Below are 23,619 nucleotides of genomic sequence, written 5' to 3' on the forward strand. Positions count from 1 at the left end.
TAGGTTCCAGCATCCGCGCGATTGACTGGCTCCATCATTTGTAGTTCCTTCTTTTGTATCACCAACCATGGAAAACAGATCAAATTCACTAAATAATATAAGTTCTGGGGCTTTTTTGACGTTCCCAAACCCCATGTTAACGAAAGATTTGTGACAAGAAAATGACCGGCGGACACCCTCTCTTCTGGCTGCTCATTGGCCTTGTCACTTCATTTCTTCACCGCTCTCTTCTGGATTTTCGTCCAGCTTTCCCTGCTCCACCTGCTGTTGAAGCCATGATCATACAACTTTTCAGTTCATAAGAGCAAAGGGGAAGCGCCAATATATGCAGTAGGATGTGTGTGCAATATAATAAGGAGAAGTGGAGAACAAGTTGAGCATGAACAACAAAACGTTAATGGCGCCTAGGTTACGAAAACATATGAACATGATCGATTAGTTAAGGGAAAAAAAGAGAGTATATCTTATCTTCTTACGTTGTAAGGGAGAGAGAGATGTGATCGTATTTGTCTGAAATGCCATGAACAACAATCTTTCGAGGGTTATAATTGTTGTTTTCTCCTCTCTCACAAACATGCTTGGAGATGTGGTTTTATAGCCTCACTGAAACATGAAACAATCCCTTTTTGCCTGCTAAATGTTTTTATCTTTTGTTTTTTTAGAGTGCAGAATATGTAAGCTGCAGAGTTGAGTTATATAGGCGCAAGAGAGTTAATTGAGCTACATTCTTAGAGATTCTTCAAGATTTACATTGTTAAGACAGAGATTCTCATGAGTAATTATAGGTAATTAAGAAATCTTTTCGTCATTAAAATCTAATCATTAGGGATCTTAATTTAAGAAATTATTATTTTTGGAGAAGGGCTCTCATTGGTTCAAATAAAATCATATCACGAAATTTAAATGTCAGCAAATCTTGAAAATCTTTTTCCATTTTTCTTTCCTTTATCCTTTATTGTTTTTTTTTTTTTTATCATTGACAGGACGTGGAACGTACAATCAATGGTTAGGCAGGGAATTAACGTTAGTGTTAACGGTTACTAGTCATGCACTGTTTGTTTTTGTATTGATAATTATATTTAGATTTATTTTAAAAATATATTTGGTTTAAAAAAATATTAATTTTGATTTATTTATGAAATTATTTTAATGTTGTGATTCAAATTAAGGGTTTGATATTTTAAAACTAGTTGATTTAAATTTTTTTTAATTATTTTTTTCAATTTTATCATAAATTGATTAGGAATTGAGTTTTATAATTTATTTTAATTTATATTTTTTAGATTATCTCGGTTTTATTATCTAAATTTGATAGATTAACCTGAGTTTACTTGAGTTTTTTATTATTTTTTAATTAATTTTTTTTAATTTTATTCTTCAACATTAGATTGATTGAAAATTAGGTTTCAACATGTTTTTTTATTTACTTCTATAAAATTATCACGATCTCATAACTCAAATAATAAATTTTCTACATTTACCTAATCAATTTAAATCAATTCAATATAATATCATCTCAATATTTTTAAAAAAATATTATTTTAAAATTTTCTTAACCAATCTATATATTTTTTATTCTACAAATTACCTTAAAACTTATCACGTCACATCAAATTAATATCTAAATGGCGTAAACTTTTTCTCTTCTTGAGAAAACACGTAACCGGTCACATCGAGAAGAGATGGATCTTTGTGTGGAAGGTGCTTGCCACTCTTAAATGTGGCCCTAGCTATGGATACAGCCCATGAGACTTTAGACCATGATCCGTGTCTGGCGGACCGTGGGTCTTGTTCATTATTTTTCATCTCCCTTCCTGTTTCTGGCATAAATTATGACATTTTCCATTCTATTTTTTTTTTATCTGGCATATATTGTGGTAAATTGATTTTTTCTTTTTTGTGAGGACGTTGAAAACGATCCATCCCTGTGAGCTGCGTAGATTTTTCTCTGTTCTAGAGACAGACAGATAGATCTTCCCTTGCTCTCTCTCTCTTTACTGCTCTGTCTAGTTTTTCTAGAAAAGAACAGCACAATAAAAAATAAAAAATAAACCCGACTCCCTACAAGACCAATCTTGTATACCATGGTCAAGGCTTAAATACTGTGGAGGATTGAGGGGGTATTGACAGGTTGAGGTTTGGTTTGGGCAAAGATAAACAATAAGTTGTGGTCTGCATAAGACATACAAAATTCTCTACACTTTATTGAGATGCCTCGGACGTCTTGATCTCCTTGGTATTTAGATGCAAATTTATAAAGGAGATGGAATTCAAAAGTAAGTGCATTGAGATACTCATTCTATCAGTGTTGAAAACTTGATTATGTGATGGATAGGAAATAGATTAATCATCTAAATATTTGACTGAGACATCTTGGCTTTGTTGTTCATCTAATAAGATAAATATTTTATTTTTTAATTAATTTGGGTATTCGAGTCAATTTACACGCACCTCAACTAATCTCATGGATCCTAAAATTAACGACCATGTAAGTTTCCAGTGGTCATCATATTAATTAACAACTACAGAGCTCAAACTTAAAACCATAGAAAGTGCAAACCTCTTGATTTCAAACTTTTACCATCGAGTTAGCTACTAGATGGTTAAGATAAATTTTTATTAATTTCACATGTATAAATCAATGCAATAAGCATTATAATTTTTGTTTTTTACTAATCTTGTCCAAGTTTCATATGTTTTATTTTAAGATATTGATCAGGTTATATTAAATTAATTTTTATTTAATTTAATTTATATTAAAAATTGATTTAACGAGACACCAAATTAATCTATTAGCGTAAAATTAAAGTTCGTCAAAATAATAAAAGGGTGGAAAATAGATGAGCGTGATGATGTGACTAATTGAATGGTGTTTATGAATGTTGCCCATATGGGCCATGACGAATTGTATATATTTGCAAAGTTTTAACATTTGCTCACCAATAACTTTTTGATACATGACAAACTTTAACAATGAAATTATATGGATGATTTAAATTTTTGAACCAAAACAGCTATTCATTTATTATATAAAAAATATAGACAACTCGGCATATTTCTTGATTTAATATAATGTAGCGATGAGGATCCATATATAAATAGTATATTGCATGATAAGTTTTTTATTTATCCCTGTCATTGCAGGTACATTTAACTTATGATTAGAAATAAATGCTTTTAAACATCCCACTGGGGTGGGGTGAGTAAGAATGAGAGAAGGAATAATTTAGTAGGTGTTGTAGTGATAATAGCTTGAAATCAAGGAGTTTATTTTTTTGTAGTTTTAAGTTCGAGCATTGTGGTTACTAATATAATAGTCATTGAAGATTTATATAGTCGTTAACTTCAGGGCCCGTATGATTAGTTAAGGTACATACAAACTAGTTGAAACACTTATATTAATACAAAAAAAAAGAATGAAAGGAGGGAAAATGAGTTTTCATGTGTAGAAAAGAGGAGAGAAGAGAATATGCGTTTTGGTTTGAAGATTTGTATTATAGAAAGGCAAATAGGAGATTATATAATGCAAATTTTCAAACCAAAATCCATGTTGTTTTTTCTCCCCTCCATTTTATACACAAAAAAACTCATTTTTTTTCCTCCAGATCCATCATGTTTAGGCGCGTTTCATAAGATTTTGAAAAAAAATTAATTTTAATTTAATTTTTTTATATTTTCATATCGTTTTGATGTGTTGATGTGAAAAATAATTTTTAAAAAATATATATTATTTTGATATAATTTTAAATAAAAAAACCCTTTAAAAAATAATAACTAATGTATTATGAAACATATACTTAAATAGAATGTATAAAGGTGTATATTCCTTATCCTAAATGGAATATAACGAAAAGAGAATAAATGGCAAATTTATTATACAACATACTTATGTATAAATACGTGTATCCCTTTGTCGCAACACTTCATTGAGGATGAAAGTCTTCAAACCAAAATCCGTAATAGTTTTTCTCATCCCTTCCATGCACAAAAACCTATTTTTCCCTCATCTTCTTCTTACTAACTCCAATGGAATGTATAAAATTGTCTATTTCTAACCTTGAATGAAATGCAGTGATGAGTTATAAATGGTAAGTTTATTGTATAATATATTGAGATTAGGAATTATATGTGCTTCCTTCCATGATTAGTGAATAGTTTCATTGAACAACATGAACTAAATATAATTAACTCCTCAATAAACCTTCCATGTTCATCTTTTGGCGCTTTTCTTTTTCAATAAATCACAATGGCCGTCCTCTTGTGTAGGATAACAATAATCTTCTTCTTCTTTTTATTTTTTTTAGTTTAATATGGGTGTTCGGACCAGCTTGCGTATACCTCGACTAATCCCACAGGCCCTAAAGTTAACGACCATGTAAATTTTCAATGGTCATCATATAAGTAACCACAGGATTCGAACCTGAAATCTCAGAATGAGCAAATTTCTTTCTCTTTTTATTCTTATTATTATCATTACCAGCAGCAGTATTTTATCCAGAGGTCATAGAAAATGAAGTCTGGCCAATGCAAGGCACTCAAATAATTCCTATGCCCTTAATTTTGCAAGGGATTCGGTTTTAGATGTTCTTTAATTTAATTTTGCGAATAAAATATTTATTTCTCAAATTACTTACTTTAAGATTTTTAATTTTGAATAATAACTCAAAAGACAAATAATCCATTTATCATCCAATAAATCTCCACAAAATGTCAATTCTCATAACAATCCATTCCTATGCTTTAATGCCCCAATAAGTAATCAAGAATGTCTTGAATGTATTTTCCAACTATTCCTAGTAAAGCTTTCTAGACAAGAGCGGATAATAGTTATTTTTTAAAGTAATTTTTACTCAGAATTATATTAAAATAATATTTTTTATTTTAAAAAATTATTTTTTATATCAAAATATTAAAACAATTTAAATACATAAAAAAATAAAATTTAAAAAATATTGTTTAAAATACGATTTCAAAACAGTGCTGAAGAAGCATGGACATCCCATTTCTCACATGGCAGCTAATTTATTTTTTATTTTTTTCTCTGACCTTTTGATAAAAGTCTTAATCAAGGCTGTCTATCAAACTCATTAAAGTGGCATAGCTTTGTAACGTAATCATAAGGTCTTGCAATTATATTGCCTAATACCAACCCAACTTGGTGGTTCGAGGGTCGGCAACTGGCCCGGGAGAGAGACCCGTGCAGCTATAAATACATGGTAGACAGCAATGCATTAAAAGCCTTGTATTGTTTGTGTATCAGAGAGTAAATTATTATTTGTTTTTTATGATTTTAGTAAAATAATTAGCCAATCCCTCTGTTTTAAAAAATTAATATCCGGTTCATACATTTCTCGTTTAAAAATTTATTGAATATTTTTTTTATTTGTAACATTAGCTCATCAAAACCATTAAAAAACACTATAAAAAACATGAATTTAATTATTTTTTCAAGTAAACACACACAAACACAAAAACAAGCCTTTTCCATTAATATTTAATGATAATTTTTTAAAAAAATGTTCTTCATTTTTTAATTTGAATTTCCAATCTCATCTGTTAGAGACTAAATTAAATATGTGTTTAAAAGGATAATTTACCGTCCTTCTTCATTAAAGAACTAACAATATTATAAAATACAATGGAATTAAATTAAGACTCAGTACATAGCAAATAGCACGTAGAAGCAGGATGGTCACATGAAAGATTTGATTTTGAAATTATATTTGAAAGTCTAGCATTAACACATCCCAACAATGAATATGCTTCATTGCATGGTGGTGGATGGTAGGTCCAATAGTGGTAATGAGTGTATAATATAAAGTATTCGACATGTAATTATAGCAATAGCATATATCAATAATTTCTGCTGCAAATCTTTTTAAAAAAATAAAAAGAAATTGAACAAGTGTCTGGACATTTTAAAAAATATATATATATTTTAGAAGTGAAACAAGCTCCCGCTAAGATAAATCAATTCAAATTTGCCACCAATAAATTCTTCTCCTGCTGCCCGCACAAGCATTGATTGCTCCTGTTGGATGACGGGCGATGAGTGCCTTCTTTTGCATCACCAGATGACGTGGCAGCCCATCTTGGTTAATCAAACTTTTTTTTTTTTTTTTTATCTAGTTGGTTGGCTTTAAACTAAACCACCCTTGTTAGGTTTTGCCCTTGTGTACTTTCCCTTCATAATCACCCTAAAAAGAAAGTTTAATGATATCCTTCCCCCCTTAATCTATCACTGTTTTGCATTTTGACCATTGAATTAAATAGGAAAAAGTTTATATATATATATATATATATATAAAAAAGTCCAAGATGTGATATAAAAGTCAGAAAAACAGGGAAAAGAATTGCGAGGGAAACAGAACTTTAGTCAAATCACAAGAGAAAAAGCAAACAAAATAATGCAGTGAAAGCATAAAGGTTATTCTAGCATGATAGCAAACCCTTTATTATTCTTATGACCGGAAAAAAATTGAAATTAAAACAAGAAGCTAACAAAAAAAAAAACAGAGAGATGATTCCTACAAGCATGAGTATAAAACATGTGATTTGTCGCGGGTTATAGTTTGTTTTTTTTTAAATATTGATTATAATGTATTTTTCAACATAAAAAATTTAAAATATAAATTAATAAATCTATAAAAATATCTCATCAAATAAATTAATAATTATTTATGAATATACGAGAAAAAAATAGTTAATAATGACTAAAAAAAATTGATAAAATTAAGAAATGAATGTAAATTAAGATATTCAACTACACAAAATAAAGTATTCGTCTGATTGTATTTAATGAATTTATTTATTAAAATTAATAAAAAATAAATCAACAATAAAAAAAACTCATGACTTACTACATAAACTAATGTTCTAAAAATATATTATGCAAGGCCAAACACATCAGCAATATTATTTAAAAATAAATATTTTTTATTTTTTTAAATAAACTTTATTTGTATAAAACCCAAAAAAAATCTAAATAAATTAACATCACATCTTGAAAAAACAAACATAAACAGAACAACTCTAAAAAAACTTCTTGAAAAAATGTCATATAAAACCTGTGACCTGTATTATGAAAAAGGTATAAATTCATAGAAAAGGAATGAAAAATAATTACAAAACTAATATCTTGTTTTTTTAAAAAAGAAAAACAAATGTAGAGTGATAAGATCATATGAGTCGAATCTTCAACAAATCAAATGCTGAAAGATGAAATCAAGAAAAAAATTACACAAAATGATCTAAAAAATAAAGGTGAAAAAAAACATTAATTGAAGGGTAACTAAAAAGTTGACCTGACATGTGCTCCAAAACCGGTCGTAATTCTTCTTTCTAAAAAAAACTTTGAGTATACAGACTTTTTTGATATAATAAAAATTCTAAATGTAAATCAAAAAGTTTATCCAAGCATCTAATAATCATCCAAGTAAATAAATAAAAATAAATTGTTAACAATAACTAAAAGAGAAAATAAAAAAATTAAGAGATGGGCGTAGATCAAGATATTTGATCTCGTAAAATGAGATATTTATTCATTTGTATCCACTAAATTTTTTCATTAAAATCAATAAAAGATAATATAAATAAAAACACATATGAAACAGAATAAAAAAAAATATGCATAGTTGAATATGTAAGAAATATTATTTCAAAATAACTACTTTTTGTGCAGAACAAAACCTACATGTATAAAGTAAAATAAAAAATCAGCAGAAATTAAACACAAAACAAAACAAATTTTTCAAAAAACAAAACTTTTATCCAAAAACAGCTTGCAAAACTCATGATTTAAATAACGAGATCAAAACAAACTAATATAAAAGAATATGAAAGTAATCATAAACAATTTTTTTAAAAAACAATGTAGAACGATAAAATTACAAAATAAAACGAGGAAAAAAATATTAACCATATTAACACTCAAAACTTATGACCAATGTCATTAAATTAAAAGCATGACAAATAAAAAAATTATGGAATTTAATCCCAAATAAATCAAACACCGAAGTATGTAACCGGGAAAAAAATCAACCACATAAAAAAACATGGTGGAAACTAAAATAAAAATAAATAAATTTGAGGGTATTTAAAAATTAAATTGCAGGGTTAAATTGAAAAGAAAAAACAATCAACAAAAGGAAAAAAAATCAAAAGAATAAAAGCTAAATTGAAAAAACAACAACATAAACTTTGATTAAATGATAAATTTGAATACCAATAAAACTCTAACAAAAGATCAAAGGGGAAAAATGACAAATAAAAAAAACAAGGACTGAATTGGAGAAAATAATACATGATAAATTATAATTTCAAGATTGAATTGAAGACATAAAAAACTTTTTTTTAAATGGTCAATAACAAAAATAAGCAATAAAAAACATAAGGAGTGAAGTTGAGAAACAAAAAGAAAATAGGATAAACATGTACTTTAACTTGAAGAGAGATAAAAGCATGAAGAAAAAAGAAGAAATGACCATCGCTAACAAACCGTCGGTCCACCATTGACACGCTTCACACCAAGAGTAAAATCACACAACAGCGTTTTTAGTGACAAATAATGGCGTTGCATGCGTCGTCAAAATAGCGCGGACGCCACCGACACACTGGTGTGTGAAAAACACGTGCCAACAACATTTCTAAATTTAATATTAAAAATAAATATTAAATTACTAAAAAGCCCTTCATAACCTTGAAAATAAAAATAATCCAGTATGAAAGTAACAAAACACTCCTGATGCATAAAAGTTTTTTTTATCTTATCCATGGGTAGAGAAATATTTTACTTATTTTAAAGTTTGTGCAAAGTAAAAAAAATCTCTTGGTATGTTTAAATTTCATTGAACTTGAGAGTAGAATAGTATTTTTACTATATAAAATAATCTAAAAAGACAATAATATCATCTTCAATCTTTTAATGACAAATAGGTAAGCATAATATACTAAAATACCCCCACATCTTAGCCTTTCAACTTGTCTATCGAGGGGCACAAAGTTAAATTCACCATAGCAATCTGCCATAAATTATATCTATTGCTACAGTAAATTCACCATGCGATTTGGAGTTTTGTTAAATAAAAGGTCCACAATCATAAGCCGCCTTAGTTTAACCATATGGAAGCTAATTTTTTTTTACCATGCCTTGTATAATACCGCGTTTCAAAACTTGATTTTATATAAAATAAAATAACATGTTTTTTATTTATTAAGCTTTTCATTTATTCTAAATGCAAAAAATCATCTTATGCTAATTTTAACAAAACATATATTGTTTTAAAATTATATCTAAAAGTTTAAACTTGTTTTTTTAAATCATAATTACAAAAACTAACACAATATCAAACACACATTAAATCTTTATTTGTCTACGTTTATGCTATAATTCTTAGCTGGGTTCTCGTAACTTAAGTTCTTGGTGTAGTTTGGTTGGTTCTACTTATAAAATGATTGATATCGCGATTCTGACCGGTGATGAGTAAAAATATATTATTTTACAAGATTTTTTTTATGTATTAATCTGCCTATTTTTAAAAATTTATATGCTAGTTGCCCAACTTACCGCAAATGGAGCCATAGTTTTCATGGTCACATGACTATAGAGTCCTAGGTTGTCTGAATCTAAAATAAATTCTCACCATGAAAGATTTAAAACCCAATAATATTTCATAATAATAGAAAAAGAATGAGAAAATATTGTATATTGCATAAGATAAGATCACACACAAGGCTCAATGATTCAACCCATATCATATCATATGAGGTTAAAAAGGTCTATCCCTAACCCCACACCACCCCACCCCACCCCACCCCATTGAAAAAGTCTGTTCAAAACCTTTTGGGAAGAGGGAACCCTACACTACACTTTACCCCAGACGCCATTACCATCCAAGAAATAGAGGAGAGAAAAGCTAAAAAAAATTGATTTTTGTCTTGGTGAGAGAGTGAGAGAGAGAGAGAGAGAGTCTCGCTTCTGTATTTCTCTGTCCTCCTCTCCATTTTGTGTTTTAGGCTAGCAGTGTGTGCACAAACGACAGTCCTCTCTCTTCTCTTCCCCCCTCTCTGCATCTGCCTCTTCCCATATGGCTCTTCTTCATCCTCCTCCCAATTGACAGAAAAACACCAAAACCCATTTCATAAATCCTATCAAAATGAGTCCTTTCTTTTTCTTTCTCTTACTGTTCACATCCTTCTTGGCCTGCAAATCCCAGCAAAACCCACAAACCCAAGCCCTGACATCCATCAAGCAAAACCTCCACGACCCGCTTGGAGCTTTAACCGGCTGGGATCCAACAACCCCATTAGCTCCATGTGACTGGCGTGGTGTCTTTTGCACAAACAACCGAGTTACTGAACTTCGTTTACCTCGTCTCCAACTCCGTGGCCAACTCAGTGACCAGTTTGCTTCTTTAACATCTTTACGTAAAATCAGCCTTAGATCAAATTTCTTAAATGGAACATTGCCTCATTCTCTTGCAAAATGCACGCTCTTACGCGCTTTGTTTTTGCAATACAACTCATTTTCCGGCAACCTTCCGCCGGAGATTAGTAACTTAACTAATCTTCAAGTCTTGAACATCGCGCAAAATAGGTTTTCTGGAGAGATTCCTAGATCTCTGCCTGTGAGTTTGAAGTATCTTGATTTATCATCAAATACATTTTCAGGCTCTATCCCTTCAAGTGTTTCTGACTTGGCGCAGTTGCAGCTTATTAACCTGTCTTACAATCAGTTTTCCGGTTCTATTCCGGCGAGTTTTGGCCAGCTTCAGAGTCTTGAATACCTGTGGCTTGATTATAATATTTTAGAAGGGACTTTACCTTCTGCCATTGCGAATTGCTCTTCGCTTGTGCACTTTAGTGCTAATGGTAATCGTCTTGGAGGTTTGATCCCGGCTGCCATTGGCGAGCTTCCGAAATTGCAAGTTGTTTCGCTTTCGGAAAATAAGTTTGTTGGGGCTGTTCCGACTTCAATGTTTTGTAATGTCTCGGTTTATCCGCCGTCGTTGCGGATTGTTCAGTTGGGGTTTAATGGGTTTAGTGGTGTTGTAGGGCCGGAGTCAGGCGGTTGTTTTAGTGTTTTGCAAGTTCTGGATCTTCAAGAGAATCACATACGTGGAGTGTTTCCTCTGTGGTTGACACGTGTGGTTACTTTGACAATGTTGGATGTTTCGAGGAATTTGTTTTCTGGTGTTGTTCCGGCTGAGATTGGGAATTTGTCGAGGTTGGAGGAGTTGAAGATGGGTGGTAATGGTTTTAGAGAGGTGGTTCCAGTGGAGATTCAGCAATGTAGGTCACTTCAGGTTCTTGATCTTCATGGGAATGATTTATCAGGGGAAATCCCTGAGGTTTTGGGTGATCTAAGGGGGTTGAAGGTGTTGTCTCTTGGTGAAAATCAGTTATCGGGCTCGGTTCCTGGGAGTTTTAGGAATCTTACAGGGCTAGAGACCTTGAATTTGGGTGGTAATGGTTTGAATGGAAGCTTGCCAGATGAGGTTATGGGGTTGAGTAATTTGACTACGCTGGACCTCAGTGGAAATGGATTCTCAGGTGAAATTCCTGCTACTATTGGGAATTTGAACAGGGTAATGCTCCTGAATCTGAGTGGAAATGGTTTTTCAGGAAGGATACCGTCTAGTTTTGGAAATCTATTGAGGTTAAGTTCTCTTGATTTGAGCAGACAGAGTTTGTCTGGAGAGTTGCCGTCTGAGCTTGCTGGCTTGCCGAATCTTCAGGTGATTGCTTTGCAGGAGAATATGCTGTCTGGGGATGTTCATGAAGGGTTCAGTAGTTTGTTGGGTTTGCGTTACTTGAACCTCAGCTCCAATGGCTTCTCCGGTCAGATTCCGTTGACTTTTGGGTTTCTCAAGTCATTGGTTGTTTTGTCGTTGTCTAAGAATCACATTTCAGGGTTGATTCCACCAGAGCTTGGCAACTGCTCGGATCTTGAAACCCTTGAGTTAGAGTCAAATTCTTTGACTGGCAATATTCCAGGTGATCTCTCTCGCCTTTTGCACTTGAAAGTGCTTGATTTAGGTAGGAACAATTTATCAGGTGAAATCCCAAATGAAATCTCCAAATGCTCGTCGTTATCCTCATTGTCGTTGGATAGCAATCATCTTTCAGGTAGCATACCGGATTCATTATCCAATTTATCCAACTTGACATCTTTGGATCTCTCTACTAACAACTTGAGTGGGCAGATTCCTGTCAGTCTTGCACAAATCTCTGGCCTGGTATACCTGAATGTTTCAAGAAATAACCTTGAAGGTGGGATTCCAACATTGCTGGGTTCTAGATTTAACAACCCATCAGCATTTGCAGATAATCCAAGGCTATGTGGAAAGCCATTGCCTAGAAATTGTGTGGATGTAGAAGCAAGCAATCGAAGGAAAAGGTTGATTCTGTTGATTGTTGTGGTTGTAAGTGGGGCTTGCATGTTGGCATTATGTTGCTGCTTCTATACATACAGCCTCTTGAGGTGGCGCAAGAGACTAAAACAAGGTGCTGCGGGTGAGAAGAAACGGAGCCCAGCAAGGCCTAGCTCAAATGGAAGTGGTGGTCGTGGCAGTACAGATAATGGAGGGCCGAAACTTGTTATGTTTAATAACAAGATCACACTTGCAGAAACAACTGAAGCAACTAGGCAATTCGATGAAGAGAATGTGCTTAGCAGAACTCGATATGGCCTAGTTTTTAAAGCTTGTTATAGTGATGGAATGGTGCTCTCAATCCGAAGACTCCCGGATGGATCACTAGATGAAAACATGTTCAGGAAAGAAGCTGAATTTCTAAGCAAAGTGAAGCATCGAAACCTAACAGTTCTTCGTGGCTACTATGCTGGAGCACCAGATATGAGACTCCTGGTCTACGACTACATGCCTAATGGAAACCTTGCCACTCTCCTCCAAGAAGCATCCCACCAAGATGGTCATGTCCTAAATTGGCCAATGCGTCACTTGATAGCTCTCGGAATTGCCCGTGGCCTTGCATTCCTTCACACATCCAACATTGTTCACGGGGATGTCAAGCCACAAAGCGTCCTCTTTGATGCAGATTTCGAAGCCCATCTCTCTGACTTCGGGCTAGACAGATTAACCATTGCAACCCCAGCAGAACCTTCAACCTCAGCAACAGTTGGCACATTGGGTTATGTATCACCAGAAGCTGTTTTGACAGGAGAGGTTTCAAAAGAAGCAGATGTTTACAGCTTTGGCATAGTATTACTTGAGCTACTAACAGGGAAAAGGCCAGTGATGTTTACACAAGATGAAGATATTGTCAAGTGGGTCAAGAAGCAACTTCAGAAGGGTCAAATAACAGAACTTTTGGAGCCTGGTTTGCTTGAACTTGACCCTGAATCATCAGAATGGGAAGAGTTCTTGTTAGGTGTTAAGGTTGGGTTACTTTGCACCGCACCGGACCCTCTTGATAGACCCACAATGCCTGATATTGTTTTCATGCTTGAAGGTTGCCGTGTGGGCCCTGATATCCCATCTTCAGCTGATCCAACCTCTCAACCATCCCCTGCTTGATGACCCACCCGAATTCCAAATAACCCGAAAACCCGATAAAGTTTGACCATTTCCTTTAGAACCTTTTCTATTGTGTTGTTTCTTTTTTACCCTTTTGCCACTTCGGTCTCTGATGCCGGCCTGAGAGAAAAGATCGGGGCCCACAGGTTGATAAATTGCAGTCAACGACGGGGACAAGGCGGGGACCACTAGCCCTCTTTTGTCTTTTTGGCGCCAAAGGGAGTCACGTGGCAGCAGAGTGAAAAAGTAGCCGTTAATGTTGTGGGCTCCGAGGAGAAGCTGGCAAAAAACTGAAAAAGAAGTGTCGTTTTCTATTAAAAAAACAACAAAAAAAACGGAGGCATTGATAATATTGTAGCAGTAAAGTAAAGCGTTGGGGTTTGGTAGTGCAAGTTGGGGCACAGCTTCAAGATGATCTCAGGCTCAGCCAAAGCCATGAGAGGATCTTCTGTTGCCCTTCAGTTTTATTTTTTTTTCCTGGTAGAGGGCAAGCGATGGGGTCAGGGACTCAAAATCTTAGGACCCCACTGGATCATCATCAAGAAGGGGATGGGAAAGCTACAGTAGAGGAGAGAAAGGGGAAGAAAACGATGGCTCAACATCTTCAATTAATTTTGAACTTTTTTCAAATTTTTTAGTGGGTCATGATGACTTTTTTATCTGTGATGAATTTCTTTTTGAATTGTTGCACGCTGATTTTTGTCATTTAATCTGTATTTTTTCAGTACAGACGTAGTCGTAGGAGTGAAAAGTACTAGCACCAAGTACCACCTTTCCTTGTCTTCCATGTTAGTTTTTCAGAAAAGGAGAAGCTCTCTATCTATCTTCCTTGTTCGTTCTTGCTTTTTCTGCATTTACGCAAATGGGGTAGCTGCAAACCCAACAACCATAAAGATTGTCCTCTCAATAGCTGTAAAATGTTAAAATAATCAGAGATGCTATGGCTACAGAAGTTTCGTAAAAAAACTAGGGCTGACAAATTTCAGACATTTCTTCTCTCTAGTTCAAGCTTTTGGATGCCCATTTAATCCTTTTCCTTTTGATTAACTTTCAGCAGGTTATTTTTGCCTATCAGCAGGTTTTTTCTTTTTAAAATATTAACGATATAACATAGTTGAATTTTGTTTTTTGAAATAACACAACAATTTCTACATAATTGAAAAATACGACATTCATAGATAAAAAAAGAGAAAAAAACTTAAAAGTATTTATCAATTTGAAAAATCTTGACAAAACAAATTTAATAATATTAAAAAAGTTATCAATAATGATAAATATGAATTGTACCATATTTACTATCTAAAGATAATAGGTGACTTAGATGTTTTCGACATTAAATATGACCTTAGAATCTTTTTAATAATATCATAATTAGATTCTTAGGTTTAATTTTTATTTTTTCTCTCTCTTCTTTACATGCTCTTTTAATGTACAATTCATTTCACTAATTTTAAAAATATTGTATTTTTTAATTATGAAATGTATTTAAAAACACAAAAAAAAAACAATAATTTAAAGCTAAAATTAAATTGAAAAAAGATTGAAAATCGCGGACTGCGCGAATAAACAAAGCAATGCAAGAGTTGAATGGACGGGTAGGATTGTGTATCTTGACTGTTTCAACGGCGTTGAAAAGGGGACAGTGAAGTGTCAAATACGATGCAGTGACCGTTATGTATTTGTACTATTTTATTTTCTTAATTGTTTTTTTTATTGTTCTTGGTTAGAACACCACGTTCAACATTGATTCATCCTCGCTGTCTTTTTTACTACTTTATTCTTCCCAATGTCTTCTGATCTTTCTCCTGGGTTTTCTAAATTCTTGTTGAATTCGTTAACTCTCTCTTGTCCCTTCCACCTCCACGTCAGAGAATTTTTTTTAATTTTTTTTTTGTAAGGGTGGGTAGATCTCAAACAAGTCAATGCTTCAATTTATATAAAAAAAATAAAGAAAAAACTAAAATATTCTGATCAAATGCAATATTTTTTCATCCTAAAATTTAATTTTTCAAATTTATATTGTGGTCGAAAAACATATTTTACAAGCTCTTCATCGTTTTTCTTTACATGTTTTTTAAATAAAGAAAAGTCGTGAACAATTTCTATATGTTTTTCCATTTTATATACCAATAAAGAAAAGTCATGGGAGTTGTGATGTGATGTCACTGAAAACTTCAGCACAAGGTGCTTAACAACCTATATATATATATATTCCCTTCAATGTCTTTGAACAAAATCCCAGAGGCATATACGGGGAGAATAAAAATAAAATAAAAAAATAAAATAAAATATATTAAAATAATAATTTTTAAATTATTTTTTATATCAGCGCATCAAAATAATATAAAAACATAAAAAACATATTAATTTGAAGTAAATAAAAAAATAAAATAAAAAATTAATTTTTTCAAAAACGCTTTTGAAACGCAAAAACAAACGAGGTCTATTCTAATCATGGCCGTATCTTTTCTAATCCGATCAAGGGATTTCAAGGATAAATTAGTTAATTAACATCCAAAGATTAAAAAAAAAAGAACGAATTAAAAGGGTGTTTGAGAATATGGTAGTGATTGCTTTTCAAAGTGTTTTTTGCTCGAAAATACATCAAAATAATATTTTTATTTTTAAAAGCTTATTTTTGACATCAGTACATCAAAACGATCCAAAAACATTAAAAAAATTAATTTGAAGCAAAAAAAATTTACATTTGGATGAAAAGCAAGTTGAAACTCAATGTCAAATACTACCTAACACAACACCAAAATATTTTGGAAAAATAGTACACTTTTGGATGTCATGTCCTGAATCGCGACATCAATTAATGTCGTGGTTAGGAACCGTGATAAAATTTTAATTGAGATCATGCTTTATAATTATAACATTAATTAAATTCAAGACTAATTGACTAACGGATTTGAAAGCAACAACAAAAAATCACAAAATTGCTTAAAATAGGGTTTCGGGGTGATATTTTTAAAATTTAAAGATCTGAAAATTAAAGTATCGATATGTTTAAATATTTTTATTCTAAAATATAATAATTATCTTATATCAAGCTTAAAAATAACTGCTTTTTTAAAAACGCTACAAGATGAAAATATGATATTTTACTTAATTTTTTTAAATATTATTATTCAACCAAAACTGAGATAATTTTTTTTAAAATCCGTCCAAACAGTCCACGTGCGAATCTGAGATGACTAGTTTCCTGGTGGTGCCTGTCTGGGCTTGTTAATCGTCTCTCTAAACTCAACTACGCTATTTATACTTCTGCCATTTAGATGGCCTCTTTGATTACTTTGACCAAACAAAAATTTACTGCCCTCGCTCGCATTCATCAGCAAAAATCAATGCAGTGCACGAGCAAGGTTATTAAAACAGCCATGACCCAAGGTTTATATCATGGATTGAATGGGTTGATTTAGTTCAATTCAAAAGATATTGTTTCAAGATTTTTTCTAAAAAAATTAAAACAATGTAGTTTTAAAACTTTTTTCAAGTCAAATTGAATTTTGACTTGATCGATTAAGTCACAAACTGAGTTTTCTAGTTAATTTCTATCTAGGTATTTTTTAAAAAAACCTAGTCCCGACTAGATAGATTTTAGATCAACCCACTAAATCAAATCAGGTTTAATAATACTTTACATGCAATATTACAACCCCATCTTTGCATCACATGTTATGTACGAGTGTATTTTTATGATTAAATTTGATTTTTAAAGTGTTTTTTATTTGAAAGAGTATTAAATTAATATATATAATTTTTTTTATATAATTTCAATATACTAAAGTTAAATTTTTTTTAAAAAATAATTTTAATTAAAAATTACTTGTGAAAAATATCTTGCATCCCATCATGGAGAATATTTACACGAAGAAAGCAGGGCGTGGTCTTTTCCACTTGGCAGCCAAGAAGAGACCCACATGGAAATGCAAGAGGGGATGTTTGCACGGAGGTGGTGAATTGTCGAGGCAGAAGCCGGCACAGAGCTTGAATGAACGGCAAAAGCCAGCCCAACTGAACATATGCCAAAGCACGTCCATCGCCCCGTCAAATCCACAGTCTTGTCTTGCTTTTATTCTTATAATGATGATCACCTCACCGTGATTCTTTCACTGCCATAAAAGGGCAATCAATTTCAAGAGTTTTGTCAGCTAAGTTGTCATGTTGGGAGCTGCATTTACTCCAAAAACATTCCTTTCCCGAACCGAAAGATGATAAGCTCCAAACTTTACTCCACAGAATCGACCCAAAAGCAACTAAAGATGAGCACTATTGACCCATGATCTACCAAAGGGGTCAAATGTGGCTAGGAGCTTCACACCTTTTCAAAGTGTACTTGGCCCCAACTTTGCTATTTAGCCGCACTACAGGCCATTTTTCCTGCCCCCTTCAAGAGTCGGCAAAATCTCAAATCAAACAAAATCAGCTAAAAACACAGCAACAACGTGGTGCACCGAATTGCGAAACGTAAAGTTTTTTTTTTTAATGATTCTGACGTGTGTATATAAAAATATTATTTTAATGTATTTTCGATTAAAAAAATACTTTGCATTACATTACCGAACACAATCTAAGTAAAAGACACATTAAAACTGTTTGTTTTTGCAGTGGCACCATGTTTTTGGAAAAAAAATAGTTTTTTTGGCTTTGAATTAATTGTTTTTTTTTGTTTTTGATGTTTTGGTGTGATGTGATATCAAAAATAAATTTAAAAAAATAAAAAAATTATTTTAATATATTTTCAAATAAAAAAATTACTTTAAAAAATAACCACTATCATAATATCACACACTACTTAAAATGTAGCCTGTATCTTTTTTCTTTTTTCTTTTTCAAGAAAGAACATAGCCACTATCATAAAAGGTTTGAAAATAATACTTATGTGATTAATTGGATTTCTAACCAAATACTAATACTAACCCTATTTTGTTAGTTGGATATTTTGTATGTGACTAATTTGAATTTCTATCAAATATAAATACTAACTTGTCTAACTTTGATGTTATCAATTAAAAAACTTATATATCCTACATGAGAGCAACGTCATCAAGAAAAACACCAAAAGGTTTAGAGCTTATTGTAAAATTTGAGACTTAATATATTATTGATATCCTTCATTCAATGAGTGTAAAACACATCATTAGAATTTTATATATTATTGACACCCTCACATGCGTATAGGTTGGAATCTTGACTATTAAGCATGTGTTTGATTTTATGTGTTTGATTTTATATTTCAATTCACCTTTCAAATTATTTTTACATTCAAAATATTAAATTAATATTTTTATAATTTTGATGTGTTAATAATAATAATAAATTATTATTATCATTTTAATATATTTTCAATTTAAAAATAATCTAAGTTATATTACCAAACACAATCTAAATAAAAAAACACACCAAAACATTGTTTGTTTTGGAATCTTGACTATTAAGCATGTGTTTGATTTTACGTCTTTGATTTTATATTTAAATTTGCTTTTCAAATTATTTTTGCATCAAAAAATATTTTTTAAAAATATTTTTTTTATAATTTTGATATGTTGATATAAATAAAATAAAATAAAATATTATTTTAATATATTTTCAATTTTAAAAACAATTTGCGTTATATTACCAAACACAATCTAAGTAAAAAGACACACCAAAACATTGATGATACCATACTTTTGAAAAAAATGATTTTTTTAAAATTTTAAATGATTTTTTTGTATTTTAGATAGTTTTTATGTGTTGATATTAAAATTAAAATAAAAAAAATTATTTTAATATATTTTTAAATAATTTTGTTTTGAAAAATAATTAGTACTTAATCCCAAACTATTTAAAATGTTCACCCCTCTTTTCTTTCTTTCTTTTTTTTTTTTTAAGAAAAAACTCTGGACAGTTGCCGGTGATTTTCTCATCAAATGACCGCAGGCGAACCGTCATCTTTTACTTATTTTTTTTCTTTCTTTTTATTGTTAATTTCATGCTATCTTCGCAATATTTTATAGCCTAGAACACAACTTTATTAATATACATATTAGCGACTTGAAGTGATCTTTCCCCAAACAAAATCTTGTTTAGAAATGCGGCAGATATTATATTTCAAAATGATTTTTATTCAAAAATATATTTAAATAATATTTTTTTATTTTTAATATCAATATATTAAAACAATTTAAAATCACATAAAAAATAATTTTTAAAAAAATTCAATTTTTTTTTAATAAGACAGCCACACTTTCAAATACACGCATTTGCCTAGTTTTTTTTTTTTGGATTCGAGGAAACCCCACCCTCCGGAAAGCGCACTTTGTGGGCCCAGGTGAGTGAGTAAAACCCCGGCTGTCCCAGGCTCTTACAAGAGATGCACACCCTGACTCGAACTCGAGACCTGCTGTGCAGATCTCAAGCCCTTTGCCACCACGCTACACTCCTTGGAGACACATGTGCCTAGTTGCTAACAGGAGAATCGCAGATCGGGAGAAAAGTGGATTATGGTTTTTCGGATTGAGCATTCGGGATTTAAAAAAACTATTTTTTTATGTTAAAAGCGCTTTTGAAACGCAGAAACAAACAGGCCCTTAGTGATAGCTCTTATACCTCTCTTTATGTTAAAAAAACTATTTTCTTTTCTGTACTTTTAAATTTGAAAAAAAAATAAAATAATTGTACTCGGATGAATGTGAACATCCATAGAACATAATTATTCTCCTATAAATCTATCTTATCTGACAAAGTTTGGCTAAATATGATCATTGATTCCACCCATAAATTCCTGAAAGGTTTATCTTTATTTGTTATTTTTTAAGCGCTCTCTCTCTCTCTCTCTCTCTCTCTCGAGAAATAGCTCCAGAATACAACAAAAATATTAAGAGTACATGAGTAATCATGAAGCTGAGATATCTCGGCCCTAGATTTCCAGCATCATGTAACCTAAGCATGTAGATTCTGCATCTAGCAAAATCATTACCTGATAATAGAATGGCTATGAAGCCAAATGCTCTGGAGATCTGTGTTAAAAAGAACCGGTAAAATCATGATTGTTCAAACTCCCACTGGTTATTTCTTTAAAAGACCCTCAAACAGATGACCCAAGTGTCAGCAAGACATTACAGAGATTCAGATCATGAATGCTCGTTGTAAGCCATGACTTTCAAGCTTAAATAACCTTTACCTATCTCAAATTGCAAAGAAGAAATCTTGATGCCCTATTCTCAGCTAAATCAAGCAATAAATTTTGCACATAAGTAATGAATGCAGCGCAGAAATCATAAAAACATTTATAAGCGGGTGGTGGTGGGGAGGGGGGGATTAGCGGGGTTCAATTAATTAAACATACCAGTACACCAGTTGATGATAAAAAAACATACGGACAACTTTGCAATAGATAACCATGTGCAAGCTAGGTTTTGAATATTACATTGAACCAACAGACGAACAATACAATAGAAAGAAGAAGGGTAATGAAACATAAAGACAGCTTATTTCAAGGGGAAACTTGCCCTCAGATTCAAAACCAGTATGTTAGCACCCGGAAATACATTTGGAGAAATCACATGCATGACAAAATGTTTGATTTAACACCAGCGCACTCTTCACTAGCATCACCAACCTGAAAACAGCAAAGCCATGCCAAAAACCAGTTTTCTACTCTGCTCTGGATTGGCCAGCACGAGAAGAGAGGATGATGCCGACAATAAGTCCATATAGAGCCAACGCCTCGGCGAAGATGAGAATCAGAATCATTCCAACAAATAGTTTTGGCTGTTGTGCGTTAGCTCTACGAAAGAAATAATCAAATTCAGAGACACTTTGTCATGATAAAAATGCATCCATGTGTGTATAATGCCAAGTACAATCTTCTCACTACACAGAGGTTAAAGCATCTAGCAGTAAAGCACGTCTAATTATAACTAACCATGAGATTATAAAATGGTAGCATCAACTCCAATATTGCCTCCAAAAGTTATTAAAAAATTGACATAGTATCAATCAAAAGAAACTTCACCCAACCCTGCATAAAATCCCTGCCACAATCTAGCAAATATCTAAGGAATCAGTTCCAATATTGTCTAAGAAATTTTCTTCTTCAGTACCTTCGCTTGGATTTTAAACTGCAGGAAGTTCCAAGACATGGTAACATCTACCTAACAAAGGGAAAGATACTGCAACACCATTCTTATTTCACTAACACCATGACGTAGCTAAAAACAACCAAATTTTCAATAATTCAATAACTGGAAAAACAAGATAAAGACACAAAACAAAGAAATTTCTTTACCAAAACCAATGAGAGCAATGTAAATATCAATGTCAACAGAGGTTTTCTTTTTCCTTTTTTTTCCCTGTTTTTTGGTAGATGTCAACGAAGTTAGCAGATGAGAAAACTCAAAGGTCACGTTACCCTTGAATTGTCCCTAATTCCAATTCAACAATACATCACAGACCAGGCAGTGCAAATGCACTTTTGGCAATAAAGAATAAAAAAAAGCATCAAACTTCTAGAATGAAGGACATCAACAGGAAATAAGCTAACAGTATAATTTTAAGAAATGTCGCATGAAATGTTATTTTATATAATAGTATGCACATTCTTTGTGGTGTGTTTCATACATCCATAACAACTATAATTACTACTCTTTTCTTTATTTATTTTGTGGGAAAGGGAGGGAGTACTAAAATTTCTTCAAAGCATTCAAAAAATCAATTTTAACTACTGTTCAATCACTACTGACAGAAGTTTGACATCCCATAATGTACTGAAGCTGAACCAACCACATCAAATATAGTAACTAGAAATCGCTTAGTAATCCTTGAGATGGCATTCCCTTTCTCACATACATGTGGAACCACTATAAGAGCAACCGTAGACTCCACATGCACGTTAGAGAGGAAGTGCAAACTCCGTTGGCACTAAATAATTGCTTATCATAGAAAGCAAACAAGTTTGGTTGAATATAGCTCAGAAATACTACAGAGAATTACACACAAAACTCAATTTCCATCAAAACAAGGAAACAAACAGCACCCACATAAATAAATAAATAAATAAATACAGAATAAATGAAGCAATTTTTTTTTAATTACCTAACACCAGCATCGCCAACAATACCAATAGCCATACCAGCAGAAAGACCAGCAAGGCCACAAGCAAGACCAGAAGATAAATGAGCGTAACCATCAAACAAATAATAAGATTTGGCTTTAGGATTAATTCCAGTACTAATTATAACTGCAATAATCAAACCGTAAATCCCAAGCACACCAGCCATCACAACCGGAACTATTGATTTCATTACTAGTTCCGGTCTCATCACTCCCATCGAAGCTACTCCTACTCCGCTCTTCGCTGTCCCATACGCTGCTCCCATACCTACCAATCAAATCATACAACAAAAAGAATCAGAAACAACGTCGTTTAAGAGGATTTGATTTGATTGCTTAGTTGATCATAGTGGCGGTGGTGCTCACATGAAAAGACGAGAGCAGCAGCGGCGCCGAGGAAGCCGAAGAACGGTGCTGTTTCATCGCCGCTGAATGTAGAAACCATTTTTGATTGATTGAAACGGAGAGGGAAGTGAGATTTGGAGATTGATTTTTTTAGACAGGTAAGGGAACCACCGTTGATGGTGACAGCATGCGATCTGGAAGGAAGCTTCGTTGCGTGGCCCACATTGTATGTAATGGGCCTAATTTGGAACAAAGACCTTTTATTGGACTCTTGGGCTGGAGATAGAGTTCAGTTATCACTTGTCAAAGGTTAGATTTTTCTTCTGCTGGTCAGTTGTAATGAGCCCATCGTGCCGAGGAGTGCTTATACTTAAGCATTCTAACTCTAACTCTAATTTGTATAGAAATATTATAGTATATGCGAAAAATCCCCACTTATATTTTGCTGGATAAGTTGGACTAAATTTTTTAGGGTAATTCAGTGTAAATAAGTTTTTAAAAGTGATTTTTAATTAAAATTATATTTTTTTCAAATTATTTTCTTTATTTTTTATATTAGTTTATCAAAATCTTTGAAAAACACATAAAAATATTAATTTGACTGTTAATGTGTTTGAAAAACTCATAAAAATATTAA

The 23,619-nt window shown here is 32.2% G+C and overlaps 2 protein-coding genes across 2 annotated transcripts; one reads left to right on the top strand and one right to left on the bottom strand.

The window, feature by feature from the left end:
- The first annotated feature begins 9,858 nt into the window (after positions 1–9,858).
- On the top strand, positions 9,859–14,358 carry LOC133673159 (probable LRR receptor-like serine/threonine-protein kinase At4g36180). Its single transcript, XM_062093838.1, has one exon. It carries the CDS (start codon positions 10,155–10,157, stop codon positions 13,533–13,535), a length of 3,381 nt encoding a protein of 1,126 aa, XP_061949822.1. The 5' UTR covers positions 9,859–10,154; the 3' UTR covers positions 13,536–14,358.
- Positions 14,359–20,886: 6,528 nt separating this feature from the next.
- LOC133673539 (V-type proton ATPase subunit c2-like) lies at positions 20,887–23,161 on the bottom strand. The gene is made up of 3 exons (XM_062094403.1): positions 23,004–23,161; positions 22,620–22,905; positions 20,887–21,312 (listed from the first exon to the last, which is right to left on the bottom strand). The coding sequence occupies exons 1-3, from the start codon at positions 23,080–23,082 to the stop codon at positions 21,180–21,182; spliced, it is 498 nt and encodes a 165-aa protein (XP_061950387.1). The 5' UTR covers positions 23,083–23,161; the 3' UTR covers positions 20,887–21,179.
- Between the last annotated feature and the right edge of the window lie 458 nt (positions 23,162–23,619).

This window comes from Populus nigra, chromosome 14, assembly GCF_951802175.1.
Source record: "Populus nigra chromosome 14, ddPopNigr1.1, whole genome shotgun sequence".
Classification (NCBI taxonomy): Eukaryota; Viridiplantae; Streptophyta; class Magnoliopsida; order Malpighiales; family Salicaceae; genus Populus; species Populus nigra.

What these genes read in the sequence shown, in the direction of transcription:
- LOC133673159 (XM_062093838.1), top strand. Translation starts at nt 10,155, where the DNA reads ATGAGTCCTTTCTTTTTCTTTCTCTTACTGTTCACATCCTTCTTGGCC.
- LOC133673539 (XM_062094403.1), bottom strand. Translation starts at nt 23,082, where the DNA reads ATGGTTTCTACATTCAGCGGCGATGAAACAGCACCGTTCTTCGGCTTC. An exon ending in TGCTGCTCTCGTCTTTTCAT is followed by an intron (nt 22,906 to 23,003) that starts GTGAGCACCACC and finishes TTTGATTGGTAG; the next exon opens with GTATGGGAGCAGCGTATGGG. An exon ending in GTTGGCGATGCTGGTGTTAG is followed by an intron (nt 21,313 to 22,619) that starts GTAATTAAAAAA and finishes TTTCTTTCGTAG; the next exon opens with AGCTAACGCACAACAGCCAA.